Raw genomic sequence first — 24,953 nt, 5'->3', positions numbered from 1 at the left:
AGAAATATTGTTAATATGAAGTTTTTTTCACTAAAAAAATATGCTTAAGAACAAGATAAGCAAACTTTAAAATTAATTCATTCTTTATTAATTTAAAGGAAAAAGTCTGATATTTAAAAATCAATCTTATAATCACAGAGTTAGATTCAGTAAAAAACAGTTTTCTAATTCGTAATTAATTTTCTTTCAAAGTTTTAAGAATGTAAGAACTCGGTACTTGCTTCAAATGAGCTTTTAAAATTTATATCATTAGTTATTTCTTCCCCAGAAACTAGATATACTTTCATCTAAACCTGTATGTTTCATTAAAACTGTAGGTTTCCGGAATTTCGCAACAGGTAGACAACCTTCATTCTGTCTCTAAATAGTGAAAATACTATAAATTAAAAATTAATAAACTAACAGTACTTACGTAAGACGCTTTTTTGGTTTCTCCACTTAAAGTCCCCTTCTTTTTGCTCGCACTTTTATCGTGTGTTGGTCCTGAATTTACGAAACATTTTTTAACAACACTTGCTTACTAATTCAAAAAATTAGGCAATACAGCAATAATTCAATATAAAAATCATTAAGTAGCAATAAGAAATACATTTCATGTACTAACATAAATAAACATTCACAATAAATTGAAAGTTTCGGTAAGTTCCTAAAATTAATGGACGATATAAACATGTAATTTTGCTAAATATTTTACAATTTTAGCATATGTATAGTCTCTAGATAATAATTATCAGCATACGATTTTTTTTATCTAAATTTCACTAACAAAAAGCTCTAAAGCTGACTAAATAAAAGGAAATGCTTCTGCGATTAGAGACAGAGCTGGGACTTTAAGAGATACCTCATTCGCCAATTTTACGGGTACTGCAAAGATAAAAAAAAAATTATTTTTTTTAAGTTGTGAATTCCTACGCTTTACAACATGAAATATGACAAGAACGGAGGGGGGATGCTGCTTGTAAGTAGCATTTACCCTTACCGTGACAATGAAATACATTTACAACAGTCACTACAAAATACATCTTCTCTGAAGTTGCATAACAAGATTATAGGATGAAAAAGGAACCGAAATATAATGTCGATAATTTAAACGTATTACAAGAAATATACTAATCCTATAATATTGTCAAATGCGAATAACAAAAGTTTTTAATTTTTTTTATTTTTGAATAGTTTTTCTGAGGGGAATGCTGTGATATATTTATTTGCTGTTATTTATACCAAGGCATGCATGCAAGCATTTATCTGATGCATTTATCTTGATGGTCAACTCCATTAATCTTTCTTACATGTTAATATTTCATCCAACAAAACTTCATATTAAGTTCGACTTTTCAGGTATCAATATCGTATTTGCAAAGTAAAATCCATCAAACTTTAATTAAAGTTTTATAGGGGACGGTGTTGTACCTTTCATTTCTGTTTGTGCTGGCAATAGGCGACAAAATTTGACAGTTTTTGAGCTTGGTAGATAGATTAACCTCTAGTCACTTAACTTGTTTCTATTTTAAAGAAACTGATACTTTTGTGAATAAAATATTTATATGATTACACTATTAAAAAGTAATTATTATAAGCATAACAGTATGCTTGATGGCAATTTTCGAATACAATTAATAAAAGATATTATTGTATACAAACTAATAATCTACTTTTGCACAAATTCTAATTTATCTATTTCAAACCAAAAATGAGTAATAGAGCTTTAAATATGAAAATGTACTATGTTGTACTTTTGACCACAATGATGTATTGTTCCTTCGATCACATCAGAGGCATAATACTGCTAATTTAAAGGAAAATACGGATTATTTTCATCCAAGACCATTTCCTCAGATTGTGGGGAAGATGGTAAATTGTGCATGCCATCTATATTTAGTCCTTGGTCTTATGGTCTATGGGAAGATGGGAAGAGGTTTTCATTCCAATCTGAAAATCCATTGTAATGGTAGATAGGTAAATATGCTTAAGAGCCCAAAGTATATTTTCTTTTGTCATTTCTCAGTGGATCAGAAGTTTCTACTCATGAAAGTAGGATTGAATTAAAATGTTTCTGAGTTTTAAACATATTTCAATATATAATTTGAGATACAATATTGTGCAATCTCTTAATTCTAGGTGGACTAATCTTTATATTATTTTTTATACACCATTATTTTGTTATGGGATTAGACTACTTTTTTATCTTTAATTTACTTCATAATACTACTTTTCTTTGGTTATTTAAACACTTAATTGATTATATAAGACCAAGTCCCAAAAATCAGCTCTGTTACTCCTTGACAACCAAATACCAAAAAAATAGTGCTATTATCATATTTCATCCTCACAATAATCACTGAATACATCCGCTAAACAAAGATATATTAGATTCATTCAAAACTTATTACAATCAGGCAATTACCCAATCCTTGTTTATATGGCTTAGTTCTTTGGTAACGGGGTAAATGGCTGTAATTTATTAAAAAAAAAAAAAAAAAAAAGACGGCAAAGAACCGGACAACCAAGAATCTTAACGCCAAATAATAGATGTAAACCTGTTACAATATTTGACGTGGTTAAACTGGATAATTAAATCTGATTTCGAATAATACCATGAAAGGCTATAAGTTTTGTTCCCTTAAATCAGAATATTTTTACTAATCACAAGTTCTTGCATTTGTAACTGAGAAGCCTGTAATTCATCAATATCTCAAGCATAATTCAGCCATTGTAGTTTTCAACACAGACTTTGACTCAATCTCATGTTAGTCTAAATAAACCACTAACACCTGTTTAGTGATATCCTCTAAAAATGTGAGGCTTTTCCCTAAGACTCAGCGAAAAATAGGAAAGTGATAATGAATTCTGAAAGTAGTGATAATTTTTTTCAAATTATACAGTTCAGTAATGATTTTTCTCATTTATTAAATAGTAACCTAATGAATATATTTTAAAAGAAACGAATAATTTAAAAACAACGAACTCTTAGAAATAAATTTGTCTATATACTCCTTCTTTATGTATAAAAATTTGAAATTCAATCAAAATTAACTATCTTACAATTTTATGTGAATAAAATTCATCCCCCCCCCTTTATGTTTGTTTTTGCCATTAGTACAGGTCAAAGGTGCAACACTATGTTATACCTTTGACCACTATGTATGGTTTTTTAAAAAAATAATTAAAAATATTACAATCCATATTTCTTTTAATATGCAATAAGTTCAAAACTAAGCAGAGTTAAAATCAACATTCTCAACAGAATTGTATACTTATGCATAAAAATAAAAAATTAATATTGACAATCAGTGGAATGTACAGCACTCTATCCTAAAACTAGAATACTTACAACTGATTTGATTTTCAGTTTAAAATTATATATATATAATGATATTTTAAAATATAATTTAATCCTAATTAATTTCTTAATTTTTTAGCCTAATTCAGCCCATGTCAAAGTCATTCTAAAATATTTTCTTATTTCCTGACCCCATTCCACTTTTTTCTATTTAATTAGTTCAGCTGAAGCTTTGTAAAAATGGTTGCGTCAGCGGTTCTCACGTGCCGAGTGAAAGGATAGAGAATCGCTGATGTAAACAGAAAAAGGAACCCTCTGTTTCCCTTGTCAAGGTCCACACATGTGAGAAATTCCTATCAAAATCAATACGTGTCAAAAATCGTTATCGAAATCTCGTGTTATATAAGACCAGGTATAAAATGTTCATCAGTTTTCCTTTCTTTTCGCTCTGTGTCGTTCTGTGTTGTGTGTGTGCTCGTCGCTCCTGCTTGTACATAATGCGTATCTCTCCGGGATGAAATAAACCGAAGTCAAAAAAATCGAAAGTCTCTTCACTGTCTTTGAAATTGCCTTCTGATTAAAAAATTATATGCTTACATATATATAACCTTTCATTGTTTTGTAAGCACATTAATTTGAAATATACTAATAAGAAATCATGAAATATTTCTATTATTCAAAAAAACCTTCAAGAAATAGCTTTCAATTGCATATTTCATAACAAATTCCTTTTTCTATTTTTTTAATACGATTTCCACCTACATTATTGTATATTTTACAAAGTATTCTGCTTTAACATATTGTCAATTACAGCATTTGTTACTTTTGATGCAGTACTAATATCAATGAAATACTGAAAGAGAAAACTAAGTTCTTTTTTTATTTAAAAGTTATTCTGTTTTAATGAACTGATTAAATTCAAATACCATCTCTTTAGCTTCAGTTTAACACCTATTTCACATCTTATCGCATTTTTGGTCGCATCCCCAGCACATAAATAAAAGTCTTAGTTAAATGAAAATCTTTAATTAGATTGTGCTACTATAAAACTAACATGTAATGTTTAAAGAAAGACACATATCGTATCTATTGTGAGAATTATATAAAGATAAATGAAAAGCAGAATGACAGAAAATGAAATAGGTTGATGAAAAATAAAAAGCATAATATGCATAACTTACTTGTATGTGAACTACCTGCAATGTGCCGTGTATTATCACAATGATTCTTATTTTTAAGCTCATATATCTTTTTGTTATTTTCTCGTCTCACAAAAATTTTTAAGATTAAAGACTCCTTTTCTGGTTTCTTCTGCTCCGGTTTTTCCTGCTCTTGCTCTTCCTCCCCTGGTTTTTCCTGCTCTTGCTCTTCCTTCCCTGGTTTTTCCTGCTCTTGCTCTTCCTTCCCTGGTTTTTCCTGCTCCTGCTCTTCCTTCCCTGGTTTTTCCTGCTGATGCTTCTCCTTCTCTAGTTCTTCGTGTCCCGCCTTTTGTTTTTCTGATTCTATCTGCTCCACCTGTTCATTCTCTGGTTTTTTCTGTTCCAATTTTTCTTGCTCATTCTTTTCCAGTTCCGGCAATTCCGGTTCTTCCAAACCCAAATTTTCCAAATCTAAATTTTCTGGTATCAAGTTTCCTGTAACAAAATATTTTTCATTCTTAATGATATGTTGCTAACAAGCGACATAAAAAGACACCGGTTTAGCTAGAATAATAAAAAAACAACAACATAAAATACATACAAGAAATAATTAAATAACAGTACATTTACATTTTAATGAAGCATATGAAATATGTATGTTTACTACATATTGTATTAATAATATACTGTTGTATTTAATACATACCAGATAATTTTTGAAAGGTTAAAAACTTTTACAAATATTATTTTAAATGTTAGCAGATTCTTATTTATAAAATACTCTTACCTTCCGGAGCTTCATCTACACTACTGGGACTACTAATGTCACTGTATTTGCCTTCATGTATATACTGATTCGGCTGGCTGCCAAAGGTCAGTTGGCTGCCAAAGCTCAGTTGGCTGCCAAAACTCAGTTGGGTGCAGTAACTCAGCTGGTTGTTATAATTCGGTATTTCACTATAATTCGGCATGCTGTTGTAATTCGCCAAATTGTTGTAATTAGTCAGACAGCTAAAATTCCCTAAATTGTTGTAATTTAGCTGGCCATCATAATTCTGTTGATTGTTTAAATTCATTTGGCTATCATAATTCGGCAGGCTGCTGTAAATTTGATGGCAGTCATAAGAGTCATAATTTTGTAGACTTTCATCACTTGACACATTTTCAAAATTCTGTATGATATCATTATTCTGCTGGATGTCATTATGTTGCTGGCTGTCATCATTCTGCTGGACGTCATTTTTCTGCTGGGTGTCATAATTTGCCAAGCCGCTGTAAATTTGATGACAGCCGTAATTAAGCTGGTTGTCATAACTCTGCAGACTTTCATCACTTGACACATTTTCAAAATTCTGCTGGATGGCATCATTCGGTTGGGCATCATCATTCTGCAGGGTGCCATTATTCTGCAGGACGTCATTATTCTGCTGAATGTCGTAATTCGGTAGAACGTTGTAATTTTGATGACAGCTGTAACTCAGCTGGCGGTCATAATTCTGCAGAGTTTCATGACTAGACAGGCTTCCAAAATTTTGTTGGATGTTACGATTTTGCTGGATATCATTATTCTGTTGGACGTTATCATTCGGCTGGATGTCATAACGCGGTAGACTGTTGCAATTCAGCTGGTAGTCATAATTTCGCAGACTTTCATTATTTGCCAGACTTTCAAAATTCTGTTGGGTGTCATCATGCTGACTGTCCTCATGTTGTTGGATGTTCTCAAGCTGTTGGATATCCTCACACTGTTGGATATCATCTTCATGCTGCTGGATGCCCTCCCGCTGCTGAATATCTTCACACTGCTGGATGTCTTTCCGCTGCTGAATATCGTCACGCTGCTGGATGTCCTCTCGCTTCTGAAGATCTTCACGTTGCTGAATGTCTTCATTTTCCTGGAAGTCCTCATTCTCTTGAAACTCATCTTTCTTTTCAGCAACATCAAGTAATCTCAAAGATATGTCTTCTAACTTTTGCAAAAAATCTGAAAATTTCAATGAAAAATAATTAGCATAACATCCTTTGTGGCATGTATATTTCAGGTGAAAAAAAATTAACCAGAAAGTCTAGAAAAATAAACCTTTAAGATGCATTTTCATCCTTTTTGCATTCATTTACTAGAATAGCTTTATGCTATAGATTTATCTTGGGAATCTTCTCCGAAAATCTTCCCAAGATAAATCTCACAACAACGAAGATGACATACGTAGGGAAAAAAATATAATGGGATTTTATTTGAAAAAGAGAAGGAGAAAGAATACATTCACAAAAAAATCGCGTTGTCTTTGATCCTTCCTGTTCCCAATCAATAAAGAGAAAGAGAGAGAGAGAGAAAAAAAAAGGTTTCCGATGCTATTAAAACCGCTGAAATTCATGGAAGCTTTAAACGGTTTCAGCAGTGCAGATCAAATTCACATTCGTGACACAACGAAATGACCCCATCTGATTACAATTATGAAAGTTTCTCAAAAATAGAATCATAAAATTTATACATATCATTTTTTTTAAGTATGAGCTCACGATCAAACTCAACATTTCAAAGAAGAATAACCAAAAAATTTTACATAACGTTCGTGCATCCTGATTGGTGCTGTATTTTCATAAGAGAAAATTTTCAAAGTATCTATTAAGTTTATAATTCGAGAATTCGACATTTGAATAAATGAACACTAAACAAGATTTCAGAAAGAGAATGCACTGCTCATAGTTCTTGAAAATGATTGCTCAAATAAATATATATATATATATACCACGTTTTTAAAACGGACTAAAAAGTATAAAATTTCTCCAAACCCCATACAGATTGTTCTAAAAATTCCAAATTGAGAATTTTTTTAAATTTACAATAATTTTTTTAAACTAACTTCTCGAAGAGCTAAAGATATGATATGGCGCCATTTGTTGGTAATGAAAGTTTTCAATCGACAGCAAAATTTGTGCCGAACAGACAGACAAGAGAGAGAGAGTTAATATTGTATTGTCATTCAACTCTGAACTATGTTTAGATTTTCAAGTTTCTGCCTCATTGGAATGTGAGTTTAAAATCGATTACAATAGATGCATTGAAAAGTCGAACAAATTTTAAGACTTTGAATAAAAGGCGAATTAGAAAAAGCGTCTTAAAAATATGATCAGTTTGTCCTCAAAGTAAAAGGTAAACAACGCGCTCGTAACGAAATACATCAAATGACAGATCCTCCAAGGGGAAAATGTAGAGAAGAGACATACACATAGACAAAGGGCAAACATAGATGTCGGAGTGTGTATCATCGTTCTCATCGTTTACAACATGGAAACTCTTTCGTTTCTCTCATTAATCAACTTCACAGGATTAATGATTTGAAAGGAATTAATATATCAATTTATGGACATAATCCATTAAAAAAATATTATTCAACCTCACATGAAACAGCATTCCTCCCACACCTGATATCCAGGATATAATAAAAGAACTGACAAACATCCTTCAAGACTTCCTCTTCATCTTTCTGACTCTAAAAAATCTAAAATTTTGCTAAAATCAAAAACTAGAATTGTTATTAAACGTGTTTTTTGCTTGTCCAACCTTAATTATATTAAATAATTTTAATTTCCTCAGTAGTCGAAACTAATTTTAAACCTGATTTCTTCAACTAAGCAAGCTTCTACAGGATCCATTTTTATAACACATAAATTGAAAAGAAATTCAAGTTTTCATGTACAGATAATTGAACAATATCTAGGTCAGAAAACTACAAACTACTCTAAAAGGAAAGGAAATAAGGAAAGTGCTCCCTCTAAGTAAAAATTGTCCCTCAGGATAATATGGTAGTAAATGAAAACTCAATGGTAAGCAAAGATGAGGTCTCATGTAAATTCCTCTTTTCATTTTAAAAGATAAACAGACGTTGCTTGTAGGGCATACATTTAAGACATGGAAGGCTTTTTATTGAATTTTATGAAGAACTATCCACAAAAAAATCAACAGAAGACGTATTTTCTTCCATTCCTTCATTTATTGTTCTTAAAACTTTTTTTAATCTACTGGGCACTTTTATTGCTCTGACAAAATGATTTTTCCTATAAACATATTTTTTTCTTGTATGAGTTCACATAGGTATGGCACTAAGAATATAGGAAAATATAAAAAGTAATTTATCTCACGGTAAAAAAAAAATAATGGTAATGTTTTTTTTATAGATTAAGGTTACCCTAAAACGAGAAAAATTGTGCTTGCAAAGATAAATGCTTTTTCTGTTATGTAATTTATCTTTTAACAAACCAAAGCTGCCCAACAAGCTTGAGCAAATTCAACTGGATTTATCTAACTTCAATAATTTTATTTAACAAATGAGTTACTGTTGAATAGGAAGAAACTATAATTATAACCTACATAATCAACATACGTAACATGTCATTTGTTATTTGCATCGTGCCGCTTTTATATTATGTCTTTGCTTGAGCAACAGCTAAAGCTCAAGTTACTTCAATCCTTACATTCAACATCTAACCGATCTTCAAGGATTGTTTATCGATGATGTAAACCAAGCTAAACTTTATCAGAATTTTATAGCAAAAATGTTTAACGGCACGAAAACCATGAAAAGAACACTTTGCATTCGACTGCGTAAAGAATTGACCACTAGAAAGAAGAATTGAACGGTTCATAATTTTGTCACGATAGAAAAATAATTATCGCATTTGCAACTGAATCGCATATCAGCAAGTATTATCAGTAGGGTACAAGGGATAGAACACTTTGCTGACATCTTTAAAATCCTACAAGAAGTATCTATTAAAATTATCCATACGAAACAGCGATTTCCAACAGGGAAAACAATCAAGTTCTATAGGTAAAGTCTTAGATCCTGCCAAAGAAACTTAACAATACTTTTAACCTAATGGTAATAGTTACTGAAGCTTTAACAAATTTGAACACCATAGCCAAATGAGATCTACATAGCAATATTAGAATAAATTAAACGCACTAAAATATGTTACTAATGAGTACTGGAAAAGTGAGAATACATTTTTTTGCTCACAGATGGAATTCCGTCACTGGATTGCTATAGCTAACTGCAATTGTGAAGACTTAGTAAGACCCATTGTCCTAATTCGAATGACAGCTAAGCTAATTAGCCATTAATAGAACTTGTTATTTACAAAGAGAAAATGTGACACTTACATATAAAGTTTTCTAGCAGTTACAGACACAAGTCATAGTGTAATCAATTTTTTTTTAAGGGATTGAGTTATTTTTTTAACGTGTTGGATTTATAACGGCACACATGTGACATGGTTTTTTTTTAATCATTGCACCTTTTACTAATTCATGAATCCTAAAATGGTATTCATTGTTATTCACTCATTAGATGTAGTAAGATGGAGGCTAGGTTCTATGGAGAAGAGGGCTTGCCATCACCAAAAGACCGTATCAAACTATTATGGAGGATTCTTTTGAAGGAAGGTTGGACATGTTAATTCAAAGTGATGCTTTTTAAAAATTCAAATGCCCACATCTCTTTAATGGGCTAGAAGAGGATATCGTGAATAGTCAGACTTTTATCAAGTCTCTCACAGAAACGGAATACTTAAAAGACCGCTATTTTTATGAAAAGATCTTGAGCAAATTAGATTTTGAGTACATGGCATTTACCGTCCGGGAAAAGCTACTTTTAAGAACTCGAAAACCTTGAAGCCGAATAAAGTTATATTATAAGACAAAGATATCACCGCTGAGGCCTAAAAAAAGGAGGAACAGGAGATTAGTAACTAAAAAAATAATTTTGATTCTTGTCTTTTGGAATATGGATTTTGAATTGAAGTCAAGGCATCGGTCATGAATTTCTAACATTATGAGCCACAGGTTAATGGCAAATTCTTTTTAAAGAGGAAAGCAGAACCATTCTCATTATAAAAACCACTACACGAAAAGACTCGATAATTTCTCGTTTAGAGCAAACCGAATGACATACCATGAGCCAAAACCTTACCTGATTATTATGTCTTTTTGCAATATATTAGTTTGAAAAACATCACATGTTGAACAATTCTGCTGAACAAAAAATTATTCATAAACATTAGTATAATAGACCATTTATATGGATGATAGTAAATTTATGAGCATAATCAGATTTTGATGACTTTTCATAAAGGAATTTATATAGTTATTCGAAATACAAAGTGGTCAAAATTAAAACACCCCTACTCTGAGCTCTAATACAGCAAACTACTCAGTGTAAAGGCTCCAAAATTATTGAGCCTACTATTCAAGACATGCGAAAACGAATTAAGTGAAACAAATTAGTTCCAAAAACAGCAATAGAAGGCGCTGTACAACTGAAAATATGCTGAAAAGACACTAATTACGCATTTGTAACACATTTTATTTGAAGGCATCAAACTTTCAATCACAAGGACTTCATCGATGCCGGGGTAAATGCTCAGTACGATTCCCTTCCTCAGAATGTAAAATCCGCATTCTGTGGACAGCTTGTACGACAACGCATCGTAACTGATCGATTGAGATGCTTCTTACATGCAGAGTGATACTGTCTTTCAAATTTACCAAGGTTACCAGACGTCCTCGATGAACAAGGTGTTTTAAGTATCCTCCAAGTCAAAAATCACAGGGAGAACGAGATTGCCAGGTGACTCATGACAGATTACCCTATCATTAATAAAATGTGTGGAGACGCTCCATCTTGCTTAAATGTAATTGAATCAAGACATTGGCACTGTTGCATTTGGGACACGACAAAATTTTCGAGCATGTTTTGCTACCTCCTGGCCGTCATGATGCACACCACAGGGCTATTCCGCGTTGCCTCTTCGAAAAAAAAAAAAAAGGTCCAAGAATAAATGTGGCTATGAATCCACACCAAACTGTAACTTTCGGTGAGTGAAGCAGAATCTTTTGGAAGACACGAAATTTCCCGTGTTCTAAATGTGACAGTTATGGGTATTGACTGTTTCACTTAAATGGAAATGTGTTTCATCGTTTCATAGAATCTGCCATGGCCACAATATATCCACTTTAACTCTAGCCAGAAATATCAATGCAAATGTCAATCGCTCCTCCTCGTCGATGAGTAGCAACTGCTAATTGTAAAAAATTTTCTTTGGGTAAAATGCACCATTTTTTTTCTGCAAGTCCCGCACTGTACTGTAGGGAAAAGTGCCGGTACAATGTTATCCATTGATTGCTTAACAATAGTGGCGGCAACATCTTCAATGCCATCTAAATGGGTCGATTTGCGTCCTCGACCCGACAGAAATCTAAGAGCTCCACTTTTCTCGAATCGAGCGATCATTCTCCTGAAAGCTTATGGAAGCAATAGTCTTTTGCGTAAATTCTTAAATGGACAAAACTCTCGAAGTGCAGCTGCAGTTTTCATAAAACAACTTCACAAACAAAGAGCGTTCTGGCAACGTGGCAGCCATCACTGATGAGAATGACATTTTCCCAGTTTTATCATCTTTTATGCCCAAAACATAGCTTCAAGTCAACAAAAAAGTCCGTTTATGCAAATTTTTGTGCTTACAGTGCGAAATTACAGTTATAATGACAGTTTAAGTTTTTTCACTTTTTTGCCTTCTTTTTTTCATATCGGCAACAGAAATTATGAAGGAAAAATTCCATACAGCATGTGTTTGTTTGTTTTTTGTGATTATATGTGTCTTTTCAGTAAATTTTTGATGTACAGTGCCATCTATCGGTGTTTCTGAAACTACTTTTTTTTCCCACGTAATCCATTTCCCCGTGTTTTGAACGGTATGTTCAATAATTTTGGAGCCTTTACACTGAGTAATTCGCTGTATAGAGGTGTCAGAGAGGAGTATTTTAATTCTGACTACCTTGTATTTCAAAAGTGTTTCCACTTATGTCCGTTGATAGACAGTTTTCGATGTATATTTTCCATTTCTCTTTAACCAGTGTAGCTAATAGAAGCCAAGACTAATGCTAGAATTTGTCTAATAGAATTCCATTTTGTAACATGACATATTTAATGAAACCTTATTAAACAACAGAAGCTACACAACAAACACAAAGAAGATAATATACAAACACTAAACAGGCATTATACAGATACTGAAGCTACTTAAAAAAATGTGAACAATGTATAGCAGAAGGACAATTGTAAATTTCCACGACAGTTCCCAGAAAGATCCACTTAAACCGTCAGCACAAATGCTGGTAAGCTGACATATAAGCTTGTGGGGGGGGGAATCACCATACTACTCCTTTTGCAGTTACGAAAACAATTAGCTCTGGAAATGAACAACTGGACGTGAAATTTTTCAATGCCAATTCATAACGCTAGTCCAACAGGAGTGATGACATGGAGCAGAAGGAAAATTCTTAGGGATGAAATCGTTCGAGAAGAGATGAGCTAGCTTCAATTGATCAACTGATACAGAAATATTCCTGCCACCTATATCCAATATAAATACTTTGGATATTTACGAATAATTCTTATAAAGGCTAAGATAGTGCGGTTCCAAAGATTTGCAGACTCGATAAATCCAGAGAAAAACAAAGGATCAGTTGAAGATATCCTTATTAATTTAAAAGGAATTGGAAAAATATTGAAATACAGGGGTTGGTCGCAATAATCGAACACGCCGTCTCAGCATATGTAAAGAAGATGACATAAGAATAGTAACCGACGAAATGAGAAAAAAGAGGCTGGATGAAACAACTGTCAAAGTTTGATCCGTAAGCTATCTCTGCAAAAGATGTTGCCAGGTCCACTTTCGAATTTGCAGGATCCCCATTAACACCAACGGGAGATCGTGCATTGGTGTTAATCGGTATTTGGGTCATCATCAAGGCATTTTTGAACTGTCGATTAAACTTTTCAACTGCTCTGTTCTTTGTGCATGATAAGCGGTAGTTTTAGTCCACTCTGAATCTAAAAATTTCGAAAGTGAAGGTAAATGATTACTTTGAAAGTTAGTGCCTTGACCAGAAGTTATTTCCTCAGACACACCAAACTGTGAAATTCGTCGATGTAAAAATAGCTTGCACCAATGTCAGCAGCTTGATCAGGAGTTGGATATGCTTCAGAACTTGTAAATCTATCTAAACATGTTAACAAATCACACTACTTCCCATTTTACCAATGTAATATTTCTTGAAATGGACTGAGGGATTTAACAATATCAATATGTACATCAGCAAAGCGTGCCAATGATAAAGGCAAACTAAATACTGATTTCTTGTGACGAGTAATTTTGTAACGTACTGGATACAATGTTTATACCAGTGAGCAATTTTTGTATATAGTTTTCAAAATGAAACTATATACAAAATGCTGAAACAAATTTCTCTATAGTTTCACATCAGATTGTGAATATTGATAAAAATTTCTCCTCAAAAAAGATTTGTGACATATGAATGTATAATTCTAGTGGAAATATAAAAAAAAAAGGCGTAAGTAGACGGAGCAAAGTACAAGAGTCTTAGTTCTAGACCTGTCGCAGAACCATCTATGATTGCAGTTTTTTTTATACGAACACTGCTCCTCAGCTAAACCATTAAAATTATTGAAACGTAATAACTTAACCTCTAAAATTCTAGAAAGTATTAGCCACAACATTATCTTTATCAGGAATGTAGCGTATACCAGTTGTAAATACATTGATCAACTCAAGGTGCCTAATTCAACAGCGAGAACTGCTGTCATATTTTCACTTAAAGGAAAAAAATAAGGACTTTGTTACCGACGTAAATTACTATCAAACAGCTTTCTAACATGGTGAAAATGCTTTATAGCTCAGTAAATGTTCGATAATTCGCGGTCAAACATGTATTATTTTTTCCCAATAACACACAGTTTCTAAAAAAGAAACCAAGTGGTTTTGCAGTTGATGCAACATATACTAAAGAACAGCACCATCAGCAAACACCGAAGCATCAATCATTAAGAATAAACGAAAATCGGGTGCAGAAAAAATCAACGCCGTTGTCAGGAATTTTTTCGGGCCTCGGAAGCAGATTCAGTATTTTTTACCCATGCAATTAGTGTTTGTCGATCTTTAACTTATTTATAACAAGTTCATGCAAACTTGCTTTTCAGCTACACCTTTTAAAAAACGGTGATGGAAATTAAATGTTACTAAAAAATGATACAATTCCTTAACAATTTTAGGTAATGGAAATTCTGCCGAAAACTTGATTTGGAATTTCTTCCTTTTTCTGGAAGGGAAGGAATTCTCTTTGAAGAGACTAAAATTCTTAAAACTTTTTAATTTGATTAACCCAAAAACACGTTTTGTAGGTTTACAATGATTCCTTGCTCACTAATTGTATGAAAGAACTAGATCTGTTCAATGGGTCTCTTGATCGATTGATATAATGAGTAAATCATCTACATTAACTTAATAGCAAGGCATATCTCTCGTGAAACTATCAATACATCTCTGCATGGTTTGAACAATATTTCATACTCTCAAAATTATGTACACATACGAAAGGGCCAATAGGAATAGTCAACGCAGTTTTAGGCATAGCCTCTCTTTTCATAATTGTTTAATGATAGATTTTAATGGTCGATTAAGAAAAAATTGTCTTTCCTCTTAAGTCAGGAATAAAATCATAAATACGCGGTAGAGAATAATGATCAAGAACAGTAACTGAACTAAAATGTCGAAAATTTCGACAAAACCCGTCCTTCTTTTTAACAAAATGAATAAGATCTAACAATAATAAGTGGTTAGAACAAGAATATTCTTGTTAGAACTTGATGGTCTAATAATGTGCTTTATCTGATTAATTACTTAATTTCTTTAAAATCAACAACTTTTCAATAATTAAACGTCGACTTCTGGCATGCACAGATGGTTCTTTAACTTCTATGCAATGTAATTGCACTTTTATTTGTATTGGTTTCTAAATTGGTAATAAACATTTGGCAAACAATAACAATGAATTGAAAGGAGAATTAACGGAACCAATTTTAAAGATTTGGCACAACTTATAGGTCCTTTAACATATAAAGAAGTATTTAAGAAATCTTCTATTTCTAACGTCTATTAAGAGTTCTGGCAACTAGATTTGAAAAGTCTGTCACTAAAAATGTCCACCCAAAACCTTATAAGAGAGCAAAATCAAGCTCAAATTTTACAAGTATCATAATAGGATTTGTGAGAATAGTTAAGTTCTAAACTTTGATTCTGAGAAATATTAGTAATTTTATATGTAGCAAATTATAACTGAATCATAAGCAACTACGATATTGCGCTTAGTTCACAAATCTGTAATAAACAAGCAGCTGCTAGGTTTGCATCTATCTTCCGCCAATGAAACGGATACATCTTTTAGTTTAAAGACCAATTATAAAGATTTATATATTTATTTACTTATCACCGAAACAGTGGCAATACACAAATAACCCTTTCGAAATAACTTTCTTGCCGGAATCGTGACTTGACGGGATCCATGACCTCTTCCTAGATACGTTTCGACAATGGAAGCTCTTTGCTGAAAGGGACAGTTTTGGAACCCTACTTTTAAGTTCCACACCACCTCAGTTTCAAACGAACTTTTTCGGTTTTGTCAGTATTTTGTGCCAGTTCATCTAATATAACTTTACAAATGGATAAAATCTGCTACAAAAATATCGTAGTAAAACGAAAATTTGTAAGAACTGCAACTATAATGTTTGTAAAACATCCACTATATTGCCAGGGGTTAAATTTCGCATTACATTTAGGAATTGAGAAAAAAGTTTATCGCCTAGTTATAAAACTTTAAATAATAAATTTAAACATGATGAACTGTAGAAAATGCTGAAGCAAGCAGTCTTTAAACATCTTCCGTTGGAGGGTTTCTTATAATGTCCCAAACGCATGAGAGTACATAGGAGCTGAAAGCTGATTAAATAATATGAAAATCTGAAAAAGCATTTTTGATGCCAGTAACTACAAATTGAGACTATCTAATAAAATCAAAGTTCGGGATCGCCAACACCTCACCCCAAAAATCGATGCTATAAATGCTACATTGGAAAGGTGCGCATCTTGCTCAGTAATAAGAATACTTTCTGTCTTATGCTTATTCTAGTTCAAAATAATTAACGCAAAAAGGTAAAAGAAACGTTTCAAATCTTTTAAAATATTGCACTTAAATTGATAAACTGATTCGGCAGGAATACATAGTCATAGAAATAGGAATACGGTCCAGAAAGCAAACAAGTTTTTACTCACACAAACCTTTCAGGAAAACTGCATAAAAAATGTCAATTCACATTGGGTCACTTGTTGTTGCTAGTGGAAACTAAGATTAATAATGTATGTACGAGACGAGAATTCTTGTCGACAAATGTCTTCGTTTCCGGCAATCACTATAGACAGGTTACCGTACGCAGAATCTATTTCAGGTAAGTATAAAGTCCATTTAAATGTGTTATAGTAGAACGTTTTGCGCAAATTAGCTACATATGGTATTATTGCATTTAATTGTTGAAGACAAATTATTACGATGTCCAAAATCTTGAAAATGTCAAGTATATATACATATCTGCCGTATGTATACAAGGAACAACATAAATCAAACTTAAAAAACTAAGTAATTATTAGTATGCTTAACAATAGCATAATAAGAGAAAAAAAATCAAGAAATATAAAAAAGTATTAGGATAAATTCATGCCAAAAAATTAAACGTTTTCATTTTATTTATACTAAATTCATATAAGTAATTTACAGCAAATTCTCGGGATCAAATGCAGGGTAACTCATCTAGTTGAAATAAAAATTATAATAAAATTAACCGTAGTTATTTCATAATTTTTATAAAAACTAGTTTATATTCTTATATCTAGTAAAATGTTCATTATTAAATGTACATGAATTTTTTAAAATTCTTTCGATAAATTAAATGCAATTTCTAAATTTCTCCTTTTTTAAATTAAAAAGACATTTTTAAAAATATCAAGAGATAAGAAAAAATTAATAAATAATGAAGTACAATTAACTTTAACAAGAAAAAAGGTTAATAACGTTTTTTTTTTTTTTTTTTTTTTTTTTTAACTAAGCTAATATAAAGATATGAGCAACTGCGGCAAAGGCAAGAAGACGAATGAAAAACTCTTTTACCACCTCAAATTTGCTCTAGAAGATGGAATCCTCCTATTCCAAATGGATCTATCCTATTAAAACCCGCGCCTATAGCGACCGCCATAAACCTACACACTTGTTGGTAAGAGTTCTTGTGACGGAGAAACATTACTAGATTCCATTTTGTAACAAATATAGGTATTTTTAATAATATCATAACAAATAATATAATCAACACAAACCACAACAAACACAGAAACCACAACAAACATAGAACAGGCATTACAGACATATACAGAACATGCATTGCATACAAACACAGAACAAACATTATTGAAATACCAAAGTGACATAAAAAAAAAGTGAACAATTTAAAATAGAAGTACAGTTGCAGTTTATCTCAAAGAGTTCATATTAAATTGACGGCAAGTTATAGAGATTGGTGAAGTAACTCAGCACACCAGTAAGAAATACATTGCGTCCAGTTTCTAATGCTTAGATAAATGACTAATTTATATTTTAAGACAAAAATGTCGTTAAAATTAATTATTTTAAAATGAGTTTTTACTCTATCGGAGTAATTTAAATTTTTTACTAATTAAGATGAATACAAAAAAAACTCCAATAAATTTGTAATAAAACAAATTAGCAACAAATAAAAATGATAAAAATAAATAGAGAAATAAAAGATATACATAATGCTTTGCTAGGCTATTAACACATAAGAATTTAAGAATGAGAGAAAATTACAGGTGTGCTGATTGAATTTTACAGTTTGCTACCGTTGGTTGTGAACAAATTTTCATTTACTTTTCATGATTAAGAAACTGAAAATTTATTTCGAAGTTATCAAATGATTTTTAATCTCTAGAGTTCAGCAGTGCAAGCTTATTAGATAGTTTTATACATATATATTTGAATGATAACCGGAAGGATTTTACTATAAAATATTATTAAAACTGATTTACTTGTGCTATGAAAAAGGGTATTATTGATTTTCTTAGATCGCATTGTGTGAGAAACAGATAGCATTGAATCATTTTTAGCATTTTTTATACAAATTCGCAAAAGACACACATCAAGCACAGCACAAGAGAAAACAGGGCGCAAAACTCACCAAATGATGCCTGGCATTGCGAATCGCGTTCCTCTAAAATGAACCCAAGATAAAGTATAAGATACAAAATAATTGAACAAAAAGTTATAATATATGCTATAAAGAATATAATCAGTATCAAGAAGTCAGCATTCATTAAAAACGTAATTAACTAGTTTTACACCTGATGTTCACAAATGTAAATTTATTACAAATGCATTTTATTACAAAAGCTGACTATTCCACATTTTTTTTTTTTTTTTCATTAATCGAATTCTTAACACAGATATAAATGAAAATACAAACTGCTTTATAAAGTAACTAAAAAACATATAGATGAATACAAATTCATTGATAAAAGATTTCACGGATATTTCACCATAAATTAATAATACTGATTAAAAAGTTAAATATCTATGTAGTTTTTTTGGTACTGAAGGGAGAAATTTTCTAGAAAACGTAAAAAGGAACATTTGATGACGCTTTAGAAGTAAAATCTATATAATTTTCTTGTTCAGCAACAGTATTTATTGAAGCATTTACAATAATTTATATATTTTCCAATCAAAAGTGGCAAAAAAAAAACAACTTAAAAGTATTTTTAAAGTTAAATTCAGTTGGAAACTCGATGGAAAAGTTAAAAGGCACACTAAACAATCGAGTGAAGCAAACGCCTGAAAGTATTAACCATATGAAATAATCGATCAGATCAGCTGAACTTCTGTGTTGCTTTCAAACAGATCATGGTAACAAATTACATGGATTCAGACCTGAAAATCGGACAGACTAAACTTTATACAAAAGTTGTCATTCTTCAGCATCACATAATAGCTTCTTAAGAACAGCCTTAACATTTTTTATCTAGAATGTTAAGGCTGAACATCAAAACAACAAAATGCTTCGGTTATAAAGCATAAAAAATGATATTGATTCCAAATTAATTAGATTTGTTTCAAATAAATTACCTAAATATACCATTACTGTCGAGGAATAAAATGCTTGATCGGAAGTTATTCCAAAGGGAATCTACTTTGAAGAGCAATGAGGTAGCAACATATGTCAACATGCTTCAGGATCTTACGGTAGCAACCACAAAACATGTGATTTGAATTTGCTTTCACAAGACTCTGAAATATGTGCGAACTTAGTAGTTCGGAAACTAACGTAACATATTCCAAAGGGTCATTGTCGAGGAATAAAATGCTTGATCGGAAGTTATTCCAAAGGGAATCTATTTTGAAGAGAGCAATGAGGTAGCAACAAATGTCAACATGCTTCAGGATCTTGCGGTAGCAACCACAAAACATGTGATTTGAATTTGCTTTCACAAGACTCTGAAATATGTGCAAACTTATTAGTTCGGAAACTAACGTAACATATTCCATGTGTTCAGAATGCAATGGATTTCATTCAACTCTTTTTCTATACAGTAAATGCTAGAACTCGCCATAAAGTTATTCATTTAAGCCATAATTTTTTTCTTTTTTTTTTTTTCAGGGTGAGTACCACAAATCCTGTTAACATAAATTTTGCATATCTTTTTTCAAAATCATTTTAAATTAATTTAATCTATTTAGAAATCTTGAATATCTGAAACTATTTCAAAAGAACAAATTGAAATAGTTCCATCAGGAATATTTGCAGCTTTTACTAAGCAAGAGATAAAACGTTATGTAAAATTTTCTTAATGAAAAAAGGATGGTTTTACTATAATGTGCCATATAGGGGTAATATTAGAAATTAAGACATTTTCAACTAAAAAAATATTTATCACCTCTGTTTAGGGATTTTCTAATGTCGGCAGCACTGTTAAGGGGAACTTTTATTATGAAAAATTAGTATTAAATGTATTACTACATCACTATTTTTATTTATATCATTTTGTTGTTATTATTAAGTTTAATGAAATAATGAAAATTTATCGGATCACCCTTTAAGAAGACATTTTACAAATTAACTTCTTTTATATTACAAAATACAAAATAATTTATATATAAATACAAAATACATACATTAACAAAGAACGAAATGAAAAATATTACACATAAAAATTAAATATCAGAAACAAAAACATTTTGCTTGAATGCATTGTTACGTCCTTAAAATAAACAGATGATTTTGTAGCTGTGGTTATAATCTAGAGATTTTAATAAATTTAACCGGTTGATAATTACTAATACTTCGGACGAATTTCAGTTACATGTTTCAAATAAATTGTTCCTAGACAAACAAAATTGTATCGAATTATTTTAAATGAGTAGTACCTCAAGTACCGTATTTTTCTCATCTAAATAGAAGACTACGGCATTTTTTAAAACTCACTTTCAATCATTTTGATATCTTCTACTCATCAGTGACATAGCAAGACTATATGGCTCCTAAGACATCCCCTTCTTCGTCATAAACAGTGTTCAGAAAATGCTTGAACCATTTTGAATGCGAATAATTAAAGTACGATTGGAGATAGGAATGCACTCATAGCTGAATTAGTATTCTAAAACAGTAAAATTTCCAAAATGCATAATGTTGCGTTGTAGGTTAAAAAGCTAAATAACAATATTTCAACGCACCTGACCGTAACGGCAATGACATGACGTAGACTCAAAAGAAAAATTAGCACATATCCGTGACAAAGTCTCAGTCGAAATGGTTTGACATGCATTCTGATGTAATGTTTAACTTCTTCAAGAGTTAATGGATTTTGCTGATACGCCACGTCTTTCAAATATCTCGAAAGAAAAAAGTCATAAGGATTTAAATCTAGCGGAAAGTGGAGTCAATGCCTGTTTATTCCTGTATGGTTGCAATTGTTAGGACAATAACACGATCATTAAAGAGTTCGTTTAAACAACTACTGTGATCATACGATGTCGGCTGGCACCATCTTGCATAAACCACGATGTATGATTAGAATCCCCCAAGGCATTGAATACCGCAACATATTCAAACAGAATGTCAAGACAATTAGCAACAGCTATTGCTTGTTGCAGGAAAAATGGATCAGTGATTGCTTTAGAGGAAATGGTGGCTCATACCGTAACTTTTGCCGGATGCAGGAATAACTGGGAAGAAATATGGAATCCTTCAAATTCACCAATTTTGCTAATTTAAAAACACGCCTGTCCGAGGTATATTTTTATCTTTGATGTAAAACTGTACTTCGTCTGAAGAATAAATGAATCTCACATTGATCACGCTACAAGCAATCTTTGAAAGAAAATCGTTCGAAAAGATCGCTCTTTGAGAGGCGATGCAAATACTGAAAGGTTGATGAAACTTATCTTGTATAGAAACAAATGCTTTTTTTTTTTCATAATATTACACGAAAATAATTTTTGCAATACATATACAGCTGCAATACTTCGAACAGACAACCGAGGCAGCGTTCGGATCGCCTGTGGGATGATCTGAGCACTAAGGTCAGTAACTGCCGAATGTGGCCTCGTTTCCAGCATGATTGTCGTTCAAATTTCGCAAAGTTTTTATTGCCTTTACGCGTGCTCTATAGTCATTATAAACTATTACTTCCGATGAAAACTTTGTTGATTTGCACATTATGAAACTATGAAATTTTAAGAAATATTCACTGTTCGAAGGAATATATCATCTTTATATTGCACACTTTCTATATCAGAACGGCAAATGCCAGTATTAACAAAAAATACAACATGGTCCAAGACAACAGAAATGGGTGTTAATTCACTGTTCCATTGCGTATACGAGTTTTTTCTACAGCATATACTCACACAAAAACAATCAACTGAAAAATGAAAGTTCTTTCCCTATTCCTACAGAAGATCGGCAAAGAGACCCCTTGCCAAAATCTGTTACTAAAACATTATATTTTTAAGCTCACTATTTTTGTAATAAAAATATCCTAAGTAGTACATTCCAATCATACTTAAATTATCTATTAGAAAAGAGGACCGGCATCCTGTATTTGCCGCTATAAAATGAAATTAATGTACTATTTTGACCGAACGACATTTCCTTAAGATGACGTTTATACCTTCCTAACCCTTTATCGCTATGCCACTGTAAGGAAACGATATTAAAACTGACATCTTTTCATAAAAGATGGCTTTCGCAAAGAAAGATTTCGTAACTTGGCTTTTAGGGCAGATTGAAATCTGAAATACTTTTTTCTGACTAGATCATATTAGTTTGTAAAATAGAATTGAAAGGAAAAAGTATTTTTACGATAAATATTTTATAACTACAGTTAAAGATTTAAGTATTATATGATTTGGATGTGAAAACCCCAAACTCCGTTATGGGGCTATCCTGGTTAGTTAGTACAAAAGTATCTTCGCACGAATTTAGTTATATAAAATATCTGAAAATAATTCTTGGGCCAGAAATATCAAAAGCTGCCAGCTCCAAGATGAAAAGAAAAAAAAAAGTTTTCAGGTTCATGCGATATTTCGCATGAAAAAAAAAAAAATCAAGAATTGAAAAAAGCAAAGAATAAAAAATAAATGCACTTTTAAAAAAAAAAAAACTCGATGAAAATATAGAAAAAGAGACGATTATAAGGAGTTGCAGTATTCTAAATGATTTGAAATTCACGACCGATAAATTTCTACTCTCTAATTTAAAAACTTTTTTAAAAAAAAAGGAAATGTCAGAATACCTTTAGGGCCACAGAACTGGCAGAATCTTGGTATCAAATTCGGAAAATTACGGAATCCAGACTTGTTGTCCAAATTGCATTTGGATCTAATTCATGTTAATGGACAGGAACAATTTTACACCAACATGGAAAAGAGATAATGTAGTTCAGATGTCGCTTTCGTGATCTTGATGCGGTTTAAAATTACGAGGCCATTCACTAAATTGCATTCTCATGTGACTAGAGTTCAAAATTACGGTCTTTCGCCAAACAGCTTTCGTGTAGCTTTATAAGCTAACTTAATGTAGCAAATAAATCAAGCTAGAAAAACTTCTTGCGTCTTATTCTATTGAAATGACCTTCAAAATTAAATTTCTTAAATGAATGAATAAGAAGAAAAGTGGGATTTTGTTTTCGCATTTTCCCAAAAAACACAATTTTTGAGAAGTTATAAAGATTTGATTTTATGATTAGAGTTTCATCAAAAGTATGAAAAGCATTACAGCATGAGTGCAAATTTTTAAAGAATAAATTTTTTTGGTGGGTGGAAAAAATTTTCAAAATATTTTTCAAGCAAAAAATATATAATATAGATATTATATACGTACGTATACGGTACGTACAGAAGTACGAAAGTAACTTTTTAAATAAATAGCTGAAGTTCATAAGTTTAAGCCAGAAAGCGACTTTCAAGTAAATGAAACAATATCATCAGAAATTAGAGATGAAGAATCGCTCTATTTAATTATTGTTCTCTTTGATGATAAACAATGTATTTGCCATTGTTAATCTTGTCATTGTTGTCATTGATCTTGAATTGTCAGCTCTTTTTATCAATGGTATTTATATTTAGAAAGTAAGGAACGGAATATTTTTTGAAAAGAGTTTAAAAACTGCCTGCATGAAGAAATAAAAGAAATTACAGTCGAACTGCAGTTTTTTCGAATAATCATGTTGGTAATCGAAAGAAAAATGACAACCAAGTATAAAACCATCGAAACACAATTCTAAGTGGAAAAAACTTAAAACATTCTACTATGTAAAGTTATTCAATTTTAATCAGTGAAATAAAAATTTCATAGTAAACGAACAAAATAAAGTTAAACGAATGACATTTACCTAAAATGATAATCTTGATCTTTAAAAATACTTCAAAATATTAAAATATTCGATACGGAAACAGGGATAAAAAAGTATACCAACCTTCATCTCTTCCTGGATCACACATGTCAGCACCGTGAAAAAATTCAGTCCTCCTGCTATTGAAGGAGGGGAAAAAACAGAAATTATATTTTTTTAAACTGTACATGTCTAGGAAATACTACAAAATATACTTTTAAAACAAATAACTACTTTGTAACAACAAAACATATTATTTCTTCCGATTCTATATGAAACATTAAAAAGGAGATTTCATTCATTAGATTATGATATAAAGAAGAAATGAACCAACAACATAAAAAATTAAATCTGCCAATTAACTGAGAATTTCATATGTTAGTTAGCAAGAAAATATTATTCGTCATTTAAAAATGTATACATATATACAGGGTGCCCCAAAAAGAGCAATAATCATCATTTATTTCCCTCAAAATTCCCATATTATATATATGTGTACTATTTTTTGGTTGAAGCAGAAGGCAGGTTTGAAGACATAGACGAGACGTTATATTTTTAATTTCGTTTTATTCTCTCCATGAGACAGGTATGATTATTTACAAGGCGCAGCGTTACACAAAAGCAGAAGTAAGAAAAAGTAAAAAGGAACGAAACAAATGATCACTATA

The 24,953-nt window shown here is 31.5% G+C and overlaps 1 protein-coding gene across 10 annotated transcripts in view; it reads right to left on the bottom strand.

Moving 5' to 3' along the window:
* Window positions 1–24,953, bottom strand: part of LOC129958567 (uncharacterized) — a 309,649-nt gene that overhangs the window by 270,030 nt on the left and 14,666 nt on the right. For 9 of the 10 annotated variants that reach the window (XM_056071121.1, XM_056071123.1, XM_056071128.1 and 6 more), the window contains exons 2-6: window positions 24,370–24,425; window positions 18,576–18,608; window positions 5,207–6,403; window positions 4,462–4,914; window positions 413–483 (exon numbers count right to left, since the gene is read on the bottom strand). In XM_056071121.1, coding sequence (XP_055927096.1) covers window positions 413–483; window positions 4,462–4,914; window positions 5,207–6,403; window positions 18,576–18,608; window positions 24,370–24,394 — 1,779 coding nt within the window. In that variant the 5' untranslated portion in view covers window positions 24,395–24,425. Of the gene's footprint in view, window positions 1–412; window positions 484–4,461; window positions 4,915–5,206; window positions 6,404–18,575; window positions 18,609–24,369; window positions 24,426–24,953 lie in introns of those variants that run through there. The other variant, XM_056071129.1, reaches the window with a different exon arrangement.

The sequence above is a fragment of the Argiope bruennichi genome, chromosome X1, assembly GCF_947563725.1.
Source record: "Argiope bruennichi chromosome X1, qqArgBrue1.1, whole genome shotgun sequence".
NCBI lineage: Eukaryota > Metazoa > Arthropoda > Arachnida > Araneae > Araneidae > Argiope > Argiope bruennichi.
This window is presented reverse-complemented; position numbering and strand designations above follow the sequence as displayed.